Below are 14,774 nucleotides of genomic sequence, written 5' to 3'. Positions count from 1 at the left end.
ACAGAAGATCTGTTTACCAGAATGCAAAAATGAAGGAATGGTTCAGAGCACAAGCAACGATCTCTTTTTCAGTCCATCCTGAACTCTCTAAAAATGCTGCAACGTGTCTGCCAACGCTTTGATATTAAAGATCTGTCTGTCGATATGGAGATGGGTCTAGACCCAGATATATGCACTAGTGTTGGGACAAAGCTCCATGCAATCTGCCCCTCTTCAGTTTGCAGGGTTCTCTCTTGTTGGGCCCTGTCTTAGAAAGTAAGCCAAGCCATGGGGAAGTCTGTGCATGCTCACAGAACCCTGGTCGCCCAGCCAGCCACATGCGGCAGAAACAGACTCGCAGTCCCAGGAAGGCAGAACCGGTGCCTGGGGAGTCGGGCATAGGGAATCCAGTGGATTTCCACCCCCAAAACCCATTCCTTACACATCCCTAAAGTACACATTTTCAAGCGCTAACTTGCAAATTCATGTTTTCTTGCCTTTTGCTGCAGGCCATGGAAATGCAGATCAAGAAGCAGTTCCAGGACACATGCAAAGTGCAAACCAAGCAGTACAAAGCACTCAAGAACCACCAGCTGGAAGTGACTCCAAAGAGTGAGCACAAAACTATTCTGAAGAGCCTAAAAGATGAGCAGACGAGGAAACTTGCCATCCTGGCTGAGCAGTACGAGCAGAGCATCAACGAGATGATGGCATCGCAAGCGGTAAGAGCCGCTCCGGGCTTCAGCTCTCCTTCCTCGAGTCTAAAGAGAGCCCCAGATTAGAGCAACGTGGCGCTTTGCCGGAGGATTTAGACAGAAACTGGGCAACCATCTTTCAGGGATGCATCCTGCCTGCGGTTCCTCTGTTGGGCAGAGGGTTGGACTAGCTGGCTACCAAGGCTAGGCTAGCTTTTTTGATTGATGGCTGGTTTGGCGGAGTGCTGTGGAAACTGCCAAGCTTGCTCACTCTTTCCTGACCTGGTCTGAAAAAAGTTTTGTCCAGCTGTGCAGATAAATAAATAATGTAGGAGTGTATATTGTTACACACGGTTTGATGATGTGATGCCTTGGAATGTTTGCAAACATTCCACTTGATGAGAGATTGAAGCAGGCGCCAAGGAATGCTTGGAGGCAGGGTGTGATCTGTTGCAGAGTAGTGGCTTAGAGACTGAGCTTCACATCCAAAAGTTTTACTCTTACCTCTGCCTTGGACTTAGTTGGAAACGTTCGGGAAGTTGCTTCTTCTCAGCCGCAGCGGCTGTGTCTGCATCATGGGATAAAACAATGATGACTTGCCTCTCAGGTCTGGGGTAAGGACTGCAGACGGTTAATGCATATGATCCACATTGAGTACTTGAAAGATCTCTGTAAAAGTAAAGTGTTACGCGTGAACCGAGTTTTGGGGCAGCTTCTAGGGGCAGGACTAGCTGTTTGATCAGAACAGTTAAAGGTACAGGGTCCAAGTCTGTAGTCAGCTGAAGTGCGGGAATGTGCAAAAAGTCCATTGCCCCATTGAAAAGGTGGGGGAAAGGACATAAAATTGAGGAAAATGGGACACGCTGAAATGCGTGACGGTTGTTGTTTTTAAGCACCTTAACAGCAGCCTTCCCCAGCTTTCAGACCCGTTAGGACTGCAGCACCCAGAATTTCCAGTTAATGGCCCTGCCAGATGGGAATTCTGGGAGTTGCAGTCCAAATGCCTCTGAAGGCCGCCGGTTGGGGAAGGCCGCCTTTCAGGGTGAGGAGGAGGAGCAATGAGCACCTGTAAATGAAGAAACAGGAGGACCGGAGTCGCAAAGGCCCTGCTGGAGGCCAGCGTGGCTGGAATGAAGTAAGGCGGACTGTCCAGTGGGAGGGCAGAAGGGGGAACATGGTGTCGAGTTGAGCAATGGAGTGGCTACGGAGAACAGGAGCAGGGCTGGCAGGACTCTGGGAGGCTCTCGGACAAGCCTGTTTGTGCCGTCAGCGCCAGGAAGCCAGCCACTTAAATCCGCACGTGCTCCGTCTTGCATGGTCTTCCTCCTTCTGGGTGCCTCCGTTTGCCCCCCTCTCCTGCCTCTCCATCGTCCTTAGCAGATTTCCTTAAGTCTCCTGGGTCTCCTGCACTGCGCTGCGGACAGGCTGAACAGCCCCCGGCTCAGGTGTGGCGGTGGTTGTCTTCCCAGCTGCGGCTCGACGAGGCTCAGGAAGCGGAATGCCAGGCCCTGCGGCTGCAGCTTCAGCAAGAGATGGAGCTGCTCAACGCCTACCAGAGCAAAATCAAGATGCAGACGGAAGCACAGCACGAGCGGGAGCTCCAGAAGCTGGAGCAGAGGGTGTCGCTGCGAAGGGCGCACCTTGAGCAAAAGGTACGGCCGGCACCCGCCTGCGTGGGGGGGCACAGTGGGGGCACGCAGCGGGACGGGGGGGGCTGCTCCTGGGAGCAGCGTTTGCAGGGTTCGCCCCATGCCGGGAAAGTCCTGGGGCCTGAGCGGGCTGTTCAGATTTTTCTGTGTGTGCCATTCATTCATTCATTCGTTTTATGTAAAAGCTGCCCGTAGGCATGATGCTCTCCAGGCGGCCATTATGTAAAATATCAATAATTGCATTAATAAAATAATACAATTAAAATATTGTTATACCTAGGCAAAATGAAGGATAGTAGGAGGGTAAGTACCCGGAGGAGGACTTTCTCTGCGGTGGCGCCCAATTTATGGAAGGCGCTCCCCAGAGAGGTCCGCCTGGTGCCGTGGTTATTTGCTTTTCGGCGCCAGGCGAGGACCTTTTTTTCAAACGTTATTTTAATTGTTAATGCTATTTATTTATTTTACTCTTTGGCCAGGGTGACTTAAATTATACTGTTTTATATAGTGTTTATTTATTTATGATTGTGAGCCGCCCCGAGGCTTCGGCGAATGGGACGGCATAGAAGTTCTCTAAATAAATAAATAATAAATAAATACAATCTATATATCCACAAAATGTTAAAAAACAAATAAATGAAATTTAAATTAAAACGGGTGCTGTCCTATGAATAGTTTCAGTAGTGCCATAGGTGCGCTGAAAGAGAAGAGTTTACCATATTTTTCGCTCTATAAGATGCACCTGACCATAAGACGCACCTAGTTTTTAGAGGAGGGATCCATGGAAAGCTTCCTGATAATCACAAGCACATTCCCCATCACTTCCCTATGGGCTTCATTAAAAGACGGGTTGCCATTTGAAAACACACACGGACCTGTGATTAACAGCTCTCACCTGCGCCAGAGGAGGGGGTGGAGCAGGGCGCGCCGAGCTCGTGCCGGCCAGGTGTGGTGCAGCCAGGCCGGCAGCGTGCCAGCGGCGGTCTCCTGGGCGGCACGGCGGCGGCGGCAGGTCTTCCCGGGCGGTGGGGGTGAGCAGTCCGTCTCTCCGTGCGGCCGGCGGGTTAAAGCCCGTGGTTCCTCCTCCTCCGCACCGCTCCCCCTGAGCGGCACAGCTCTCACCTGCGCCGGGGGGGGGGTGGAGCAGCGCGCGCCGAGCGCGTGCCGGCCAGGTGGTGCCACGTGGTGCAGGTGGGCTGGCAGCATCCCGGGCGTCGGGCACACACACATTCGCTCTATAAGTCACACTTTTTTCCCCCTCAAAAGTAAGGGGAAATGTCTGTGCGTCTTATAGAGCGAAAAATACTGTATATCAGGCACCTAAAACTTGATAAAGTGGGTGTCAGATGGATCTCCGATGACAAAGCGTTCCACAGTTGGGATGCCACGGTTGGGACGCCACCACGGAAAAGGTCCTGCTCCTTGCCGCTTTCCCCTTAATCCCCCTAGGGAGAGGGACCCATAGGAGCACCTCCACTGGTGACCTTAAACAAGGGGCAGGGATGTATGGAGTAAGGCACTCCTTAGCATGGTGCCAGGCCATCTCGGGCTTCATATGTCCTTGTCAGAACCTTGACTTCAGCCCAGACTAGAACAGGCAGATCAGAGAGGAAAGTGAGCGGGCACCTCCTTCTCAGAACAGTATCTCTCTCCCCAAAACAAGCAGATTCTCCGTGGCCCATCTTCCCCAGCCACTTGCAGCAAAACAAGTGATTTCTGCTTCCCCATCAGGGCCCAATTCAGGACTGCAAACTGGTTTTCTCTGGCCGTCCAACCTAAACTTTGTGTGCACGTCCAGAGGTCCAAGTCCTCCGCAATCAAGTCTTTGGTCCCTATTGAATGTATTGATTATTGATATCATATTTATATCCTGCCTTTTTTCTTACGAAATCAAAGCGGCTTACGTCATTCTCCTGCTGCTGTTCTCGGTCTTAACCGCACAACAACAACCCTGTGAGGTAGGCTGGGCTGAGAGGCTGTGACTGGCCCAAAGTCAGCCAGTGGGCTTCATGGCTGATAGTCACTTAGCTATTAATCAAATAAAAGTCATTAGCTATTGACTATTCAGTTGTAGTAAAAGAGGATTATCGGGGGACATGTCCAGGAGTCTCCCTCACAGACTTCTATTTCCTGCAAGTGGAGGCATCTTGTTCCAGCTGCCGGGTTTCCTAGGCTCAGGTCTGCCACTGAGGTTCACTTTGACCACCCAAAAAATGTTTTAATTAATTAATTAATAAATAAATAAATAAATAAATAAATAAATAAATAGGAAAAGCCATTTTGGGTTGAGGGAAAGCGTCAGGCTTTTCTGAAAGGCAGAAAAGAAGGTTCTTCTGTATACCACAAAGACTTTAAGGAACTATGATTTTAAACGGATTGTAGTTTTAAGTGAAAGACTGTAAGGAGCAGTTCTGGAACTGTCTAATGCAGTTCTGACTTGAAACTGAGAGACTTCCTATCTTTGGCTGGCAGTAAAAAGCATCTACATTAAGTCTGGGCCTTTTCCAGGGGGAGCACTCAGAGCTTAGGTAAAGAAGATCTTTACTTTGGCAGATCTTCACTTTGATCGTGGTGAAAACGCTAAGGAGCCAGTGAGGTGCGGTGGTCAAGAGTGTAGACTGGGCCTCAGACTATCTGGGTTCGAGTCCCCACTCATCCACGGAGCCCACTGGGTGACTTGGGCCAGTCACAGGCTCTCCACCTACAGGGAAAAAAGGTGGGATATAAATAGAATGAATAAATTATAAAGATGTGAAAGAAAAGTTCAGGAAGGAAGTGCTCTTCCCAAGGACCAATATTTTTCTTGCAGTACTGAGCAGCTTTGGATTATGAAATAGAATGAGGAATAAAATATTCAAGGCAAAGTGTTTATTTCTTGTTATCCAAACTTCCCCAAAATGATTCCCAAAAACTATGTAATAAGGCAACTTTTATAGAAAAAGCAGAGCTGTAGCATTTCTAGAAACACTGCTGCCATGGGGGTTCATTCTGAATCCTGTTTGTAAGTTTACCCTCATAACTATTTGACCCCTTCTTTGTTAAAACTATTCATCGGATGCATTGTTTACTGAAGAACATTTAGGGGTGTTCCAAGTTATGTTTCCCAACCTGTGAGTTCATAATACTGAAAATAATGGTCATTCTAGAGCGTTTGCATCGTTTTTCCCGAGAGCGCGTGTGCTCTGGGGTGCTCCGGCAATCAATTAATGTAATTCTAATCTAGAACACACCGTGTGAGAGAAACACGGTTGGTTATCTCCCTGCCACCCCCAGGTGTTGTTCCACCCATGATTCTTTTCTAAAAATTCTCGACTTCTGTGCAATTGACTTCAAGGTTTCATTGCCCCAGTTAGAATGTAAACTACTAATTTCACTGAGGAATGCTGCTTAGCTATAAAACCCTTTAACCACTGCTATAAGCAGCCATGAGATTAGGAATGTAGGGATTACGGATGGTGTGTGCTGCTCTTCCTTGGCCCCAGTCCTTCCTGCTTCTTCTGATTTCTTGGATAATTCCTGTATTTCAGGTATTTGCTGTAGTTCCCTCTGGCCAGGCATAAAAGAAGAACCTAAAATGCGTTATGTCAAACTTAGTTTGCTCATCAAGTTAACATGTTTGGTAGATTAAATTTAGTACTTAAATAAGAATCAAACATTTGCTAACTGATTCTGAAAGTTTTTAATTTTGATGATTGATTTATGAGCAGACCGAGTTGTTGTTCTTGTTATGTGCTGTCAAGTTGTCTCCAGCTTACGGCAACCTCATGAATGGAAGCCCCCCAGAAAGTCCTGTCCAGGACACCCCCCCCCAGCTCCCCCAAATTCACGGCAGCAGCCTCCTTCATGGATTCAATCCATCTCAAAACCAAGTTGAGTGTCGCATAATGTATGTCCCTTTAGTAGTCCTCACCACCTGTTACCTCCCAGCTGTGTTGGAATGCAACTCCTAGCATTCCTGACTATTCAGGTACGGTGCCTGAAGTTCCTGCAAGCTGAAATCCAAAATATCCAGAGAGCACCAGGCTGGGAAAAGCGGTCCTGAAACCGCAACGGAAATTTAGATCTGAAAGGCCACTATAAATATACATATGTCTTATTTTTCAGCTTTCCCCCAACATTCTTTTTTTTTTTTTTTTTTTTTGGCTGGGTGGAGGATTCCCCTCCTCCCCATGGCCTCAGAATTGAACTTTGAGTCTTTGAGGTTAATTTTGTCCTTTTCATTTTATAAGGATCCTGTGAGGAACTAGTTACACTCTGAACAAACTCCTGTGTTCAGTTTTGGGGAGGGGCAGGTACAGCTGGGTTTCCCACCCATTGATTGGATTAAATAAGTACTTGTGATGGGAAGGGAATATAATTCAGCAGCGTTAGCATGGTGGCCCTGTTGACTCGCCAAGGTGAATGGGCAGGTGTTGCGGTATTAGAGAAACTGTCGGTGGCCCTCGCTCCAAATGGATCGGTTGCTGAGGCACTCTGCTTAGAGTGTAATAAAATATTTGTGGTATGTGCGATGTGATTCTCGGACAACTGGCTGGCATGCAAGCTTGTTTGGGGATTACAAAGGATCTTATGCTCTCCTTTGGAATGAATACGTAGAAATGCAAAGGTCCAGAGGAAATCCAGAACCCTTTTTCTACAGAACACTTTTTGTTTTTCTCCCCGCAAAAGGGCAAAATCAACCCATTTTGGATTGCGAAATACTTTTTTTAGAATTATAAATATAAGGAGGGTTCCCGGAGCAGGTCCTCTGCTGCAGATCTCAGGGGACAGGAGGGCGCATAGGGAAAAAGACTATAGTTTTTCTCTTTTCCATTCTGTGTTGCGGGAAAATCCATTAAAAATTACAATGGGGAGGGATGTCTGAAGAAGAGACTTTCTTTCTTCCAACCGCGAGGAAAGAATGAAGCCGCTGGTCTGTTTTTCCGGCGGGCCTGCTCCATTCCCAGTGCGTGAGGCTGGAAGACCCCTCTCTAGATCTGCCCCCTGGGTTGGGGGCCTGTCCGGCTCAGGCCAGCCCCGTGGGGAGTTGGGGCTCGCAGAATAAAGCTCTTTTCCCCCTCTGCTGTTTCAGATTGAAGAGGAGCTGGCCGCCCTGCAGAAGGAGCGCAGCGAGAGGATAAAGATTCTGTTGGAAAGGCAAGAGCGAGAGATTGAAACTTTTGACATGGAGAGCCTTCGAATGGGCTTTGGAAATTTGGTCACATTAGAATTTCCTAAGGAGGACTACAGATGAGATTAAATTTCTTTTGCCATTAAAAAAATTGCAAACAAAAAAATCTCAAATCCCAACATTCCCCCCATGTTAACGGGTGTGCTCTCTCTCTGTCTCTCTTACTGACATCACGTCGGACTTAGTGCCTGTATATTCTTACTCCATCAGGGCCCCCGCTTCCCGCCAAGTGTCCCGTTCCAGAGGTGGACCACACTCGGCGGTCTCTTGAATCTCATAGTGTCTCACAGTATTGATGTCTCTGTGCAATGATTTTTTTTTTAACAAAAGAAAATTTGTTTCAGTGAAAACTTTGGAAACAATTTAATGAATCAGAAAAAAGTGGATGTATGTTCGCTTTTGAGCAATCACTCATTTTTGCCACCAACCAATGAAAATACAAGCAAAAAACAAAATTTAAAAAGAAAAGAAGTCCAGTCCCCAGGGGGAGAGAGATGGATACTGCAGCCTTACCTTAATCAGCTGCTGCATAACTTTTAGTTTTTAATTTTATTATTATTATTTCTTCTTTTGGTATTTATTCATCAGGAATAATTAAATAAAAATAATAAAAATTTTATTAAGAGATCAAGAAATTTGATACATTTTACAGAAAATACGAATTCTGAATCGTGCTGTACATATCAGTGTTGGACATATTACTTTGGGGGCGGGGGGGAGGGAGGGGGTTGGGAAAGAGGGAGAGAGCGATTTTTTTGAAAAGGGCCGGGCCAGTCCAGGTGGGTTTTTGGCCGTGGTCTTTGGCACATTCTTGATTGTATCATAATCATTTTCTGCTGTAGCAGAAGATGTGACTACACTTAAAAAAAAAGGCGCCCAGAGGACCCCAGGAGCACAAATTGGGCCTTGTCAAATTGTGTATTTTGTGTATAGAAGGAAATTTAAGGAGAAATTTACTTATTTTCATATTGTATTTTAACTGTTTCTCTGATCAGAAGTTTTTTTACTACCTGCCTCTGTCCCCAGGCCAGGCCTCTTCCCAACCCTTCCCATTCCCCTCTTTTCCAAGTCAATCTTTGGAGTTTAACACTGTCTCTCAGTCGCATCACCTTGATCTTTCCCCCTCCCCCCTCCCCAAAGCCCCCCCCCCTCCCCAGAACCCCTCCCCAGCCTTTGGTTCCCCACTCCCCCCTTCCCCTCTTCCTAGTCCCGATAATCTTGGTCATAAATATTGCATTATTCACACTTTCAAACTGTGTATTTTCTTACAATAAAAAGGTTTAAAAAAAGGCTTTACTTCTTTTGCATGCCCTTTAAAACACAGACACACACACACACACAGCAGCCCTTTTTTCAGGTTCACGGCCCAAGCACGAGCACCGTTTTTAATCACATTCGTCTATATAAAGATGTTGCTCACAGACCCTTGCAGGACGAGCAGCTCTTTCCTTGCGCCACCCCCAGGGCTAGGAAGCCGCAGGGGAGGTTTATATCATCACGGAAGGCCCTGCTCTGGCAGTGCAGGTCCTGTTTTGTGCGAGGAGCCAGAACAGCAGAGGTTTCAGTGACCTGGAAGACAAATCTGAGGAGAGAAACTCCAGGAAATGTTCGTGCAAAGGGCTTATATGTGTACTGTGTTCCAAATGTCATCGGTGCAATTAAAGCTTCTCTACTGGGGCTTCAAAACACTCCTTGGAAACTCTTAGAATGAAGACAGATCTGATGTCCTTATTGTCTTCCTTCCCTGCAAAATTGTCTGTTCTTTCCAGACTCAAAGAGAAGGATGGAACGATGCACCTGTAACTCCAGCACAGACATTTCCTATGTCTGGGGCTTATTGGCTGGTACCCCAAATGTCCCTCATTGGCTGGTACCCCAAATGACACCCATCTCGGTGTTGCTCGGGGAAACATGACGTTTACGTGGCACTCTTGTCATGGTTAGGGTGGATGGATCCACTGCTGGGAGAATACTCGTGGTGCTTTGAAAATAAGTTGAAAGATGCACAGCTCACCTGCAGCTTGGGAAGAATGCAAGATTGGCGGCTGAACAGCGTTTCGGTCATTGGTATGGAAATCTATCATTCTGGTTTCCAAGCTGGACTCAAACCAGGGAGCCAAGGGAACACTTGAGAGCCCTGTTTTCCTATGTGACATCTGTCTTCACTCTCACAGTTCCTAACGAGAAGTGTTGAGGGGATGTGATCTCTCTGGACACAAAACTATTCTGCAGGCCACCTTTCACATCAGATGCTTTTTGCTCGCAGTGGCTTCTGTGTATGTTTGTTTACATGTTGATCGCATCGTTTTATCCAAAGGGACCTCACGTGAACGGAAGGGTTCCAAGCCTGGCACATGCTGCGTGTTTCTTGGGTCTCTCAGTGCCTTAAATGTCTGGTGTTAGAAAGCCCTTTTTCATCTCTGGGTTGACGTGGCCGACAAATCCAGAGGCACCTTGGGCCAGAGCACCTTTGTTGCACCTTGTATTGTGTTTGTAAAAATCATTGTTGTTCGTATTATGATACAAAGGCTCCCGGTATTTTTTTGCACTGTGCAAGCTTTAGCTAGAGTTTTTACAGCGTGCGCCTCACATTGGTTTAGCTTAAACCTCACTGCATTCGATGCTCACAATTTGGGACTGCAAGTCAACGGCTGGTGATGACGAGCGGGGAGCCAAAGCAGCAAAGGTCCCTTTTGATCCACCGACTGTACAGTCTGGGGAGGGGACCCTCCTGTCCCCGAAAAGAAGCCACAGCTGTCCTGCTTCTGTCCTGTCGCAAATCAGGTACGTCCCAGGGAATCCTCTGTGTGCATGTGCGCTGCATCCCATTCTGTGATGCCCTCTCTCCATGCTGGCATTTACTAGGTGTTGCATTGCTGCGTTGCTTTTCTAGGGGATGATGCAAGGGGGTGCATCAGTAGGGGGAGGAGGTCTCGCTTGGTGGAATGCGTGCCTGCAAGAAGGCCCATGTGGGCCTTCACATGAGGTTGGAGAGCCCTCGCCTCTGATACCCTGGAAAGCTTGATAGACCAGTGATGTGGCTTCAGCATAAAGCACCTCGTGCCTTGTGGAAGACGGGATGCCGCCCCTCCTTTTAGGCAGACCTGAAACCAACCCAGGATACAGAAAGCACAAGAGCAGAGCATCAGGGGAGGTGAAGTACTTTGTAAAGGTGGAAGAGGAAACGGGCAGGTAGACCCTTGGGTAGGAACGTCCTCTGAGCCTTCGAGCCAACAAGATTTGGGGCCTCCATTCTTGAGGGAACTGGAGCTTGTGCTGGCACCTGCAAGGACCTGAGGTTCCACCATTGAAGTCAGCCACGTGGATGACAGTGGACTGTACGGGGCACGTTAGGAAAGGCTGAAGACTCTGCTATATAAATGTAGGACGATTCCAAATGGGAAAATCCCCATCAAGGGCTGCTGTACAGAAGTTGTATTCTGGCTGGGATATGCTGGAAGTTACCTCTTTTTTCTGTCCACAGTTGCATAGGACTGTATTGGAAAAGGTGTAAAATAAGCAGAGCCTAGAAACTGTGTCATGTGGAATGTTCCACACATGCAGGATTCCCATCCTGAAAAGAAGAGTGTTTGCCAGAATAATGCACTAGAGATCCGTGGTATACGGTGCTTAAAACACAAATGTGGCTTGCAGTGGGTTAGAAAGGAGCAGTATGTTTTACTGGCAAGGTGGGAATTTGCACCAGTGAAGACTAGGGAGACAAGAAGTTTGCTTGGCTCTTTTTTAATAGATGAACTTAACATGTAAATTTCTTGGTGTGCAAGACGAGGGGAAAACAAAGTTGTGCAAACATATGCAAGGAAGCAAGATGGAGAGACTTGCCCATCCAGTCTGAGGGCTGTGAGCATTGAGCTTGTTGTTCTGGGCTTGATTCCCCATGGTGGGAGGAGACCTTTTTCACAACACTGGACCAGAGGGTCCTCCATTGAAGCTGAACAGGGCGGGGAGTCTGGGCAGGTAAGTGGAGGCATGTCTTTACCCAGCACATACATTGTGGAAGTCGCTACCATGAGATGGAGGGATCGCCACCAATTGGGCCGCTTTAAAAGATGGAATGGAAATCTAGAGGGGAGGTGGTCAGGGCCCCAGCCTCCATGGTTTTGCATTGGTACCAGTGCTGCAAGAAGCTTTGCTCCTCGGTGGTAACCGTTGGGCAGCAGAGAGAGCATGGGCTATTCTCCAGCTTGCGGGCATCTCATGGGCATGTGGTCAGGCACCAAGCGAGCAGAATGCTAGAGGAGATCCGGCCAGGCTGCTTTTACCATTCAAATCCGAGTAGCCAAAGACCATGCATGCCTGAGAACATGTTGGCCATTTTTAGTACAAGGCACCTGAAAATGGCCACCAAAGCAGTTCAAAGACAAAGCCGCACCGACTTTTCCTCTGGCGTAATTGTCTTTATTCAGCCGCAGTGCGATGCACACACCAGGCTCTTTTGCATTCAGTTGCTCGTAAATCTTTGGCATGCAGCTGTCCCACCAGCCTGATAGCGCGAGCCTGCCGGAGGGTGGCCCAGCGCATACTCGCAGGAAGACGTGGATCGGAACGGTCTTGCTCGGCAGCCGTGTGGCTCCTCGGGTGGGCTTGTGGCAGGTCAGTTCCTGTGGCTGCACATACAACAGCCGCAAGTAGCAGTGAAATCCTGCATTCAACCAAAATAGAATATAAACAGCCAAAATGGCGCATTAGTTTTTGGAGGGGGATGCACTAGCAATGCCGGAAAGGGAGCTCTTCCAGTGTGTGTCTTTGCTTGCTTTTCCAAATGACTGCAGAACTGTTCACCTACGTCTTTACACTGTCGCTTTCTCCATTGGCCTTGCTTTGCGTAAAATTGGGCAGGCGACATGAGACCTGTGTGGACCAGTGTGCCCCTGGACACATTGACCGAGGCCTGCTGAGGTGCCCTGTCTCCCCCCCGCCCAGCCCCCCGGTGTCCTCGGGTGTGTTTTCAGTGCAGCTTCCCACTGGCAGCTCCAGTCTCTGCAAAGCAAAGTGAGGCCTGCCCTGCAGGGTGTGGGAATGACAGAGGCCGTGTGTGTTTCGCGGCACGTGTTCCAGGGCTCTTCAGGTGAGGGTGATGCCTGGGAGAGGAGGCCTGCAGACTGCAGAGGTGGTGGAGGCAGAACAGCCCATCTCAGGGCTCATCTCTCAGGGTCAGCTGGAGCCCCACACTAGCCAGGAAGTGTGGGGCACGAGCCGGAGGAGCCTGGCCCCTTTCTTGACCCCATGATGCAGCATCGGGAGAGAAGGGCTAGCCAGCCAGAGGGCCTGCAAACAGCTAGCGGGCTTGTCTGTCCAGGTTCATGCAAAAGGCAGGTTCCTGGAAATAGTTTCCAGCTTGGGTTCAATGGACCACTCTGTGCATGCTCAGAGACTTTTTCTTTGCTGGCTATAGCTTGCTGGACAGCCGGCAAAGAAAAATGGAGTTTTGGCCAAAGAATGGTCTGTTGGTTGAAAGAAGGGGGAACCCAGCTGCTGACTCAGGGAGCTGCTCTAGCAACCCTGGCAGGTGGCCACCCAGTGTCTGCTTAAGTACCTCCAGCAAAGGAGGGTCCACCATCATCTCCCTCACGAGCCTCTGTACAGCCTGAAGTGCCTGACCCTGCCTCACATCAGAAGCTAAGCAGGGCCAGGACTGGGTGGAGTCTGGATGGGAGACTTAAATGTTGTGAACTGCCTAGCGCAGGGGTCGGCAACCCACGGCTCCAGAGCCGCATGTGGCTCCTGAACCCCTCTGCTGCGGCTCCGTTGCTCAAAACACACGCCGGCACAGCCGGCGATCTGCTCGAAGCTCCACTCAGGAAGGCAGCGCTAGCTAAGCAAATCAGCTTGTTAAGCAAATCACTACATTCCTCTGCTAAACAAGCTTCCTGCAGGCTCTCATGTTACACGAAACAAGCTGCTGAAAGGATTCTCTTTGTCCCAATGTAATCTCCTTCATCTGAATGTTAAAAGCTGCTCTTGGGACCTGTCACAATTCACAGCACTTGACTGTTTATCTGTTAATCAGTCACTAAACACACCTATACCTTGATCTGCGGATCCCCCCCCATTTACTTAGCTCCCCCCTCCCCCCCCCACCAACCATGGATAAATCAAAGAAAAGTTTCTGAAGAAAACCAAACGTTTAATGATACGTGGGTAGATTCATTTGCTTTTACTGCTGACAAACTTATGGGGTTTGCTGTTAAATGCATGCAGCCCTTTAGCACTGACTTTGACTCTGCAGGAAGCCGTTCTCCTACTCAAAATATATGAAAGGAGTCCTACTAGTTTATAATGTAAGATTAAAAATAACAGTTTTTAGTGACTGAACAAGAGCTGCCGCTAAATCATAATGAAGGTATACACAGCATTAAGGTAAAAAATGATATATGCAGTGTTATCTTCATTTTAGACGTCAAAAGGGTTTTGCGGCTCCCGGTGTTTTCTTTTGTGTGGGAAATGGGTCCAAATGGCTCTCTGAGTGTTAAAGGTTGCCGACCCCTGGGCTAGAGCGCTCTGGCTACCGGTGGTGTAGAAATGTAGTGTCGTAGAAGTAGTAATAATAATAGGCCATCTATGGATAGCTCTCACTTTTAGAGCACCAGCTCGGCCCAAAACTGAGGAGAAGGATGTGGACAATTTTTGTTTCATTTATTTAGAACGGAGGCAGACGACGCTATGGACTGATTTGAAAAGCCCCATGCAAATTTACGTGGAAGCAAGCCTGGTGGAAAGCAGTGGCGTAGACTCCAGAGAAGGCATGCCTGGACTGCAGCCGAAGGGGGTGCACAGGACAGGGTTTCTCCTGTTCATTTCATGCAGAAATGTGCGGCGCACTTTCCTGGTTTTTCTGCAGTTCCAGCTCCCCCTCCGGGCTTTTCTGGATGGCCGCTCCCCCCTCTCTTGCCTCCCTGCTCTCTGCCAGCCATCAGCTCTGTTCCTTAGGATGCGGTCCTGTCCTTAGACTGACCTGCTGGCAGTGAGCCCTTGAAGCTGTACTCGGGTGTATATGGGGGCGGGGGAGATATTTGGGTCCCACACCCTAACCTTCCCCATAGACTTGTTTGGCTTGGGCAGCTGCCATTTCTCTTGATGTGACAGCCAAGAATTAAGCCCCAGGGAGGTGCAGCTGAGCTGATTGTCAACAGGAACAGAATCCCCGGCAAAGGGGGCATTCAAGGGGCAGGAGAGTTGAGGCATTTCGCACCTGGGTCCAGGGCCCCCAATGATACCACAGGACTTGCCTTGCAGTTTTGCGATTGCGAAGCTAACCCCCCC

The 14,774-nt window shown here is 48.7% G+C and overlaps 1 protein-coding gene across 4 annotated transcripts in view; it reads left to right on the top strand.

Moving 5' to 3' along the window:
* Nucleotides 1-8,435, top strand: part of TAOK3 (TAO kinase 3) — a 130,073-nt gene extending 121,638 nt beyond the window's left edge. For all 4 annotated transcript variants that reach the window (XM_044448849.1, XM_044448848.1, XM_044448850.1 and 1 more), the window contains 3 exons: nt 489-701; nt 2,144-2,326; nt 7,392-8,435. In XM_044448849.1, the coding sequence (XP_044304784.1) occupies nt 489-701; nt 2,144-2,326; nt 7,392-7,553 (558 nt within the window). In that variant the 3' untranslated portion in view covers nt 7,554-8,435. The remainder of the gene's footprint in view (nt 1-488; nt 702-2,143; nt 2,327-7,391) is intronic.
* Nucleotides 8,436-14,774: the final 6,339 nt, after the last annotated feature.

The sequence above is a fragment of the Varanus komodoensis genome, unplaced genomic scaffold (genome assembly GCF_004798865.1).
Source record: "Varanus komodoensis strain SLA01 unplaced genomic scaffold, ASM479886v1 scaffold56, whole genome shotgun sequence".
Lineage (NCBI taxonomy): Eukaryota > Metazoa > Chordata > Lepidosauria > Squamata > Varanidae > Varanus > Varanus komodoensis.
This window is presented reverse-complemented; position numbering and strand designations above follow the sequence as displayed.